Source organism: Sinocyclocheilus anshuiensis, unplaced genomic scaffold, assembly GCF_001515605.1.
Source record: "Sinocyclocheilus anshuiensis isolate Anshui unplaced genomic scaffold, SAMN03320099.WGS_v1.1 scaffold572, whole genome shotgun sequence".
In the NCBI taxonomy this organism is placed as follows: domain Eukaryota; kingdom Metazoa; phylum Chordata; class Actinopteri; order Cypriniformes; family Cyprinidae; genus Sinocyclocheilus; species Sinocyclocheilus anshuiensis.
In genome coordinates, this window is record NW_015555778.1 from 1,783,792 (window position 1) to 1,791,591 (window position 7,800).

General features: G+C 36.3%; 1 protein-coding gene across 2 annotated transcripts in view; it reads left to right on the top strand.

Annotated features, from left to right (window-relative positions):
* Positions 1-3,045: 3,045 nt before the first annotated feature.
* Positions 3,046-7,800, top strand: part of sgta (small glutamine rich tetratricopeptide repeat co-chaperone alpha) — an 8,643-nt gene continuing 3,888 nt past the window's right edge. The window contains exons 1-9 of one of the 2 annotated variants that reach the window (XM_016468567.1): positions 3,046-3,136; positions 3,704-3,849; positions 3,929-4,032; positions 4,111-4,195; positions 4,275-4,374; positions 4,538-4,642; positions 5,074-5,215; positions 5,296-5,358; positions 5,437-5,474. In XM_016468567.1, coding sequence (XP_016324053.1) covers positions 3,750-3,849; positions 3,929-4,032; positions 4,111-4,195; positions 4,275-4,374; positions 4,538-4,642; positions 5,074-5,215; positions 5,296-5,358; positions 5,437-5,474 — 737 coding nt within the window. In that variant the 5' untranslated portion in view covers positions 3,046-3,136; positions 3,704-3,749. The remainder of the gene's footprint in view (positions 3,137-3,703; positions 3,850-3,928; positions 4,033-4,110; positions 4,196-4,274; positions 4,375-4,537; positions 4,643-5,073; positions 5,216-5,295; positions 5,359-5,436; positions 5,475-7,800) is intronic. The other variant, XM_016468568.1, reaches the window with a different exon arrangement.

Here is a 7,800-nt window from a genome sequence, read left to right on the forward strand (position 1 = left end):
CACAAAATAACTGGAAATATTTTCTAAAATGTAAGTTACTCAGTACTTACATTTACTTCAATTTAATGTATTGTTTGTTGAACTATTGTAGCTAAACTATTGTAGCTAAAAGCATTAAAACAACTGCAGTGTTGGTATGAATATCAACACAAGTGTGATTACCTGTGGGGAAGAATATACAAAAAAAAGTCATAAAGTATCTGAAAAGTATTCATGTGCACTGTATTGCAAGTCTTTTGAAGTCATGCGTCAGCTTTGAATGAGGAACACACAAAATAAATGTCACTTCATTATACTCAATTAACATCTCATAAAGTAAAAAGCTGCATGTTTGTAAGAAAAAAAGATGATTTTAACTTCAAACCGTTGCTTCCAGCTAACATATGAAATCTCTATCCATAATATTGCTTTCTCCAGTGAAAATGTTGAATCAGGAGAGAAATATGAACAGATCAAGCACTGTTAACGAGCGAAAAGCTGTCCAAAATAGTTCTAAACAAATATGTGACCCTGGACCACAAAACCAGTCATAAGGGTCAATTTTTCAAAATTGAGATTTATCCAGCGACTTAAGATTGGTTTTGTGGTCCAGGGTCACATATGTCTGTGGATTTAGAGGTAAGAGAACAACATGGGATGGACTTTTTCACTGGAAGAAGCATAATTATGGATTATGGTACTTTGGCCAAAAATTAAATCAAAACATCTTAATGATTTTTGTTACAAACACAGCTTTTTATTTCACAAGATGTTAACTGACTTTCAGTTCAAACTCACTTTTCAGTTCAAATTCAAGACAGAAGCTCTGCGCACTCAGCATCATTGGAGCTTGAGGAGCTTGGATGATCATACCTAATATCTACTTTTGAGTAAATCATATCAGAATTATTCAGAAGTACATCATTTTTAACCACTAATGTTGTGTGTGACACAGTGGCTTGGTTCTTGCCTTAATATGGCTCATGAGTGGCAGGAGATTAAAGCTTTTTCCTTTTTAAGTATTCTGAGCTTTTCAGAGAGCAAGCCGTAACAAAACAAACGCTCCTGCCATCAGAAAATGGTGCACATGACTAAGCAATGAGGAGACTTATGATGTGTTATGTAAGAACACAGAGATTGTTAATGTTTCTAATTAAACTCAAATATTTACATGATCATGACTTAGTCGCAGGGCCCTAATTACAGACTGATGTGTAACAGACTGAGGCTTTCTTAATATAATTCTCTTAATTTGACATCGTGAAGAAAAAAGAAAATCAGGAAATTGCTTGGCAATTGAAAGGCAAACAGAAAGAACACCAAATTGCTTTCAAAACAACATCTTTTGCAAAACTGTTAGATAAAGGCCACCAAGTTTAATAAGAATGGTGATCCAATATATTATTCTAATACAAGCAAAATTATTATAAACACATATTTCACTATGACTAAACAAATAGCCTACATAAATTAAGCATATGAAATAAAATAAGCCACATTTATGCTGTACATTTCTGATGAAAGATAAAACTGTGCTGCCCTCTAGTGTTACCTTTATAAACTGATACATACCTAGTGTATTGTGCTGTAGGGCCATGGTTAATGCTTGCTCTATATTGTAGGCCTACAGTATATTTGTGTGTTTATGGAGGAGTGATTTATAAATGCAGGTCAGCATTCTTCCAACATCATAATGCTCGGTTATTGTCTAATGGAGCAGTCTCTGACTCTGGGTGACTCCTTCATTCCCCCACATTAATGTTGTACACTGTTGTCTGCAGGGATGTGTAAAAGTTCACAAGTGCACCATCATTAGACAAATTAACCTCAAAATGTGCATTGAAAAGTTCACTGAATGCCCCAAAGGAGCAGTTTGCCTGGCATGAGACGAGATGCTTATTTAGTGTTGATGTAAAAGCTGTCAATCCTGCTTTTCTGACATCCAACAAAAAGGTATGAATGTTGACGCTGGTTGATGCTGAGATGCTCCTCCAAACTGCAGCCTGAGGACTGAGATAAGGACACTGAACAATAGACAAGCATAATGTGCAGCAGTAAAACACATTAAAGTGATTATTTAAACATTGACTCATTGGCTAGTGAAAGATGGGAACGCCTATGATCAATCTCATTCACTTTTGAGCAATCTGCATGAGCTAAGAAGTTGACACGATAAATTATTGAAATGCCACTACCTGATAAAAGATTACAAGTCTTTCAGCAGCATCGCATGCACTCATTTTTGGAGACTTAAGTCCTTCAGCTAGTGGTGGAAGGAGACGCATCAGTAACAGAAGGGATGTCATTTCTTGGTCGTAGACAATTAGTCACACAAATTAATTGAATAATAAAAAAAAAAAGTCCAACATTGATGGATCTCAGTCCGTCTCGCTCAAATTGAGAGTCACCAGATGGGTAGGCCAGCATGGCGCCCGCAACAAATCCACACCAAATTCACAATGTACAAAGTAAACTCATTCAAACAAAAATAAGGCTTAGATGATGAATGTAAGGTTTACATTCTTGCCTCAGACAAAGAGAAATTATGGTTTTGGAGGAAAATATTCCAGGATATTCTCCATGTAATGCAAGTGAATGGTGCCCAAAATCCATATCCATAAATAAATACATCAAAAATTTAAAACACTCAAATTGATAAACAAAATCATATTGAGTTGTGCTATTTTACCTTAATGATTAATATAATTCATGGAGTTATTAATAATTCCATAAATCAGATGTACATTTCAAACATTCATTATTCATCACGGCCTATTGCTGCATTCCTTTTACTAATTACATACAATTATTTGAATAATTGTATTAATTACATAGCCTACTGTGTACAATTCATATACCTAGTGTAATTCAGATTTATCAACTAAATTGCATTTATGTAGAATTTTTCATTTAGCATTTTACATTAATGACAGGGACAGTGACCAAATCCTTTTTTGGCAGTATTGTTGCTTGTAGTTATGTATGGTTGCAGCTTGTCACGTAATATTTCATTACATAACGTCAGAGTCAGTTTGCACGAGTTGAGCGGTAACCCAACATGTGACGTCACGCGTGTTACGGCAGCCGTGCACGCGCACGCACATGAATCGTCACACTCACGCTACTGGCTAGAGAGATCACTGAGAGGAGACTGCTGGTGAGTGTGTATTAAACACACTTTTTAGATTCTGTAGAGCCAAATAACAGCCTGAACGATTTTAGAGTAAAACATTGAATGATGGCTAGCTCATTTTCAATCCTCATTAAATCTTCTTTTGGATTTATGTTAAATCACTTGAGCGAACTGAAGCTAATGCTAACAGAATTACGTTGCAAACCAATGGAAACTGTTAGCATGAGCTAACAGCTAGTTTGTGCTAGAATGTTCCATCTCTCATAATAACTTTGTTTTGACTCAATGAACATATTCACGTCTTAGCACATGTTCTCAGCGATGGTTACATATTTGACGGTTGTTAATTTGTAACCGTCTTACATTGGTTGCTATTTCGCGTTTAAATCACGTGTAACGTTATTGGTATATCCACAGTTACTGTGGACGTTTAGTATTAAATACAGAACAGGAATAAATACATTGTAACATTCGGAATCATTAATGCCAAACTGATGTGTCTCTGATTTACAAACCATTATCATACTGTTCTACTGCTCTGTTTCTATAATGTTGTCGTTGGTAATAATAACACTTGTCCCTGTCTCGTAGGTTTCCTTGACATATTTATTTGGTGAGGTTTAAGCCTCAAGACAGAATGGCAGACACAAAGCGTCTCGCATTCTCCATCATCCAGTTTCTCCACGATCAGCTGTCCTCTGGGAGTCTGTCATCAGATGCTCAAGAAAGCTTAGAAGGTAAAACCTTAGTGCTAAAATCAGTGCTGGACACTGTTATGCTATTGGTTGGTAATTCCTAATTTACCCTTTTATCTAGTCGCCATCCAGTGCCTGGAGACATCGTTTGGCATCTCTGTAGGGGACCAGAGTTTAGCAGTCAGTCCGTCTCTGCCAGAGATATTTGCCTCTGCAACTAAACAGGTAAAAGCTGTTCATGTCATTTTGAAATGTTTATTCATAATGTTGAATGGACTTTTCTTAAGACATTGTTATATGTAGCAGACACCTCAAAATAAGACCAATTCATCCAGTGGTTCACCTTCAGAGGAGCAGTTAGCAGAGGCAGAGCATCTTAAAACAGACGGTAAGACCATTGCACCTTTACCATTTCAGGATGCTTCATAAGGTCCTCTCACTCAAGTGTTGCATGTATGTACCTGCAGGCAACGATCAGATGAAGGTAGAGAACTTTAGTGCAGCCGTTGTGTTCTACTCTAAAGCCATCCAGCTTAATCCTCAAAATGCTGTCTACTATTGCAACAGGTAATTGCACATTTCATTAAATCAGAAAAAAAAAAATGTAATGCTGTAGTATTTGCATTATCCAAGAATGATTTAAAAAGTATTTGTATTAAATTTGTTTCATTTCTTGGTGAATTGTTTTTATTATTTGAAAAGTAATATTATTATTAAAATAATTTTTTAGAGCTGCAGCCTACAGCAAACTGGGAAACTATGCTGGAGCTGTTCAAGACTGTGAACAAGCCATTGGAATCGATCCAAACTACAGTAAAGCATATGGAAGGATGGGGTAATTTTAAACTTTCCACAAGTTTATAGATTATTGTAAGGATAAATATTATATCTCTTATCTCTTTTAATGAACAACTGGAAGTTCTAAAACATAGGCATTTCAAAATCAGAGTCCTGGTGTATTTCAGTCTTATCATGCATTATGCATAACTTTTTTCCTAGTTATTATTGGTATTTTGGTTACTCAATGAACTGTATGGCATTTAATTCAACATCAAGTCCTTGAATATGTACTGCAGCCTGTTTAATTAAGTTAATGATTATAAGATACATGTTCTGATTCTGAATGGACATGCTGTATTAATTTGATTTATGCAGGTCTTAAAGCCTTAAATTTGATTTTAAAAACCCTCCAAATACCCTTATTTAAAAAATCTGATATTAATGGATTTTGATGTCGCGTTTATTTATGCTTTTCTTAAAAACAAGGCTTGCTCTTGCAAGTTTGAACAAATACTCGGAGGCTGTGAGCTACTACAAGAAAGCGCTGGAGCTGGACCCTGACAACGACACCTACAAAGCCAACCTGCAAATAGCAGAACAGAAGATGAAGGAAGCGCAGCCCAGCCCCGTGAGTTCACAGAACCACCCTGATAACAGTTTTGTCTCTCTGTGAAAAACAGAGTTGTGCTAAAGCCCATGTGCTTATAGGCAGGGGGTTTGGGTGGAGTCGAACTGGCCGGTTTGCTGAGTAACCCTGGTTTCATGAACATGGTCAGTAGAAATATATCTTAAATCCTCATCATTAATGCTTACTTATGCTCATCATTAACTCACTGTCACTCTCTTTAGGCATCTAATTTAATGAACAACCCACAAGTACAACATCTGTGAGTAGACAAAACTTAAGCACAGCATTTGTTATACACCAAATACACACACTATACATAGTCATGATGATTTCATATGGTTTAGAAAACTCTAATCTTGTCATGTGGTGTAACCATCAAAAAGGAGCAAGTGAAAGAGAATTTTATCCTTTTACATTACATTTACATTTAGTCATTTTGCAGACACATTTATCCAAAGCGACTTACAATTGGGGGATACATAAAGCGATTCTTCTTAAAGAGGCAAACAGATACAGGAAGTGCTTGTAATACCAAGTTTCTAGACATTGTTCAAATAAGTACAAGCTAGAAAGAGAAGGAATAAATAAAGAGAGAGAATTTTTTTTTTTTTTTATATGATGATGAAGTCAAGTAGCTTCGAAAGAGATGAGTTTTCAGCTGTCGCTTGAAAATTGTCAGGGATTCAGCATTCCGGATAGGAGTGGGAAGATCGTTCCACCAGCCAGGAATGGTGAACGAGAATGTTCTGGAAAGTGATTTTGAGCCTCTCTGTGATGGTACCACGAGGCGTCGCTCACTAGCGACTTTTATTTCCTTCAGTTATTTTCACACTTAATTATGCCCGTTAAAATGTATACAATCTTGTGTTACTTTCACTGTTAATTTCATTGCTCTATCATATGTCATCTTTAATTTAATAGCGCATTAGAGCTGCCCATGGCAGTGGCTCAATACTGTAATCACAAGATGTTTTCCTGTAATAATGCATGGAACCACTTGTTATACATAAATTTTGTAGCAGCGATGAACATATTTTCTGAAATATAAGTCACGTTTTTTTATCATCTGAAATGTGCTGAGACTTATATTCCAAAGCGACTCATATAATGCAATTAACGTCAAGCAAGCAAAACGCACAACACGCATGCACATTTGTATTGGTGCAGAATGAGAGAGACCCGCAGTGTTGGGTAAGTTCTCAAAAAACTTAATTGATTACAAATTACTTATTACTAATACTACTTGAAAATTGTAATTTGATTACATTACTGATTACTGCATGTAAAAAGTAATCAGACTGCCAATTACTTTACTTTCAAGTTACTTTGAAAACATCAAACCTAAAAAAAAATACACTTCAAAGTGAAAATTGTAGTTTTTTCCGTAATTTAATATTGACTGAAAAATATTACAAAGGTATGAAAACAGCAACTTGACTTAAAGATTTAATCCATTTCTAAAACTTAACAGTCTTATTATAAACCTGCCTAACAATGAAAAGTGTATCTTTAAATGTGCCTATACAGTGTTTTATATACAACATTGCTTGCTGAGTGTAGGGTATATGTGTATGCTGGCTTAACTGTTTTGTAAATTTGGTGTATTTGGTGTAACAGAATATGTTGACATGCTTTAATGTTCAAAAAACACATTATTTTTAAAATACTGTACATTATTGTAGGTCCTCTATGCCCCGCCTCTCTCAAACACGTCGTTTTCCACAAAGCCCCCTCCTTTGATAAGCACAGTCTGCTCTGATTGGCCAGCTGACCCAGTGCATTGTGATTGGCCGAACACCACAAGCACGCGTCGGAAATGTAACGCCTCTTACCATAATCGCGAGCTTCAGCTTTCAAAGTAAATATCAAGACTGTTAATAATGTCGTTAGTTTTACCATCAGTTCAAGCCTGAAAGGGCAACAGAGTCGCGTGACAGACACAGTGATGATGCAGTACACAAGCCGCGGTTAAGATAGCTGACGTGCTATGATTTCTGACAGGCAGTTCACTCTCCTGTGATGTGACCCTGTTCCCCTCACACACACACACAGACACACACACACACACACACGACGAGTTACTCTGTGCTGCGATTAAAGACAGAAAAAACCTTAATAAATTGAAAATGGTTCTGATAAGATTTGAAAACAGTATTGATGAACATACAGTGTATATTTGAATGCTAAAAATGAATTTTGCTTCTTTGTTTGCGGAGGTGATGTGGGCGTTTACAGGTTCGCGCGTCTCACGTGGATGATTACCGTATGAATAGCGCGCGCTGCACATGGGCGTGATCACATTACAGATAATGAGCTCAGACGGGAAAGACTGGACCTCGCGTTGGTTTCATACGGATTACTTCATCAGAGAACATTTGTTTTCAATAATACTTACTTCATTTAAAGGGGTCATATGATGCTGATAAAAAGAACATTATTTTGTGTATTTGGTGTAATGAAATGTGTTTATGCGGTTTAAAGTAAAAAAAACACATTATTTTCCACATACTGTACATTATTGTTTCTCCTCTATGCCCCGCCTTTCTGAAACGCGTCGATTTTTACAAAGCTCATCGGTCTGAAAA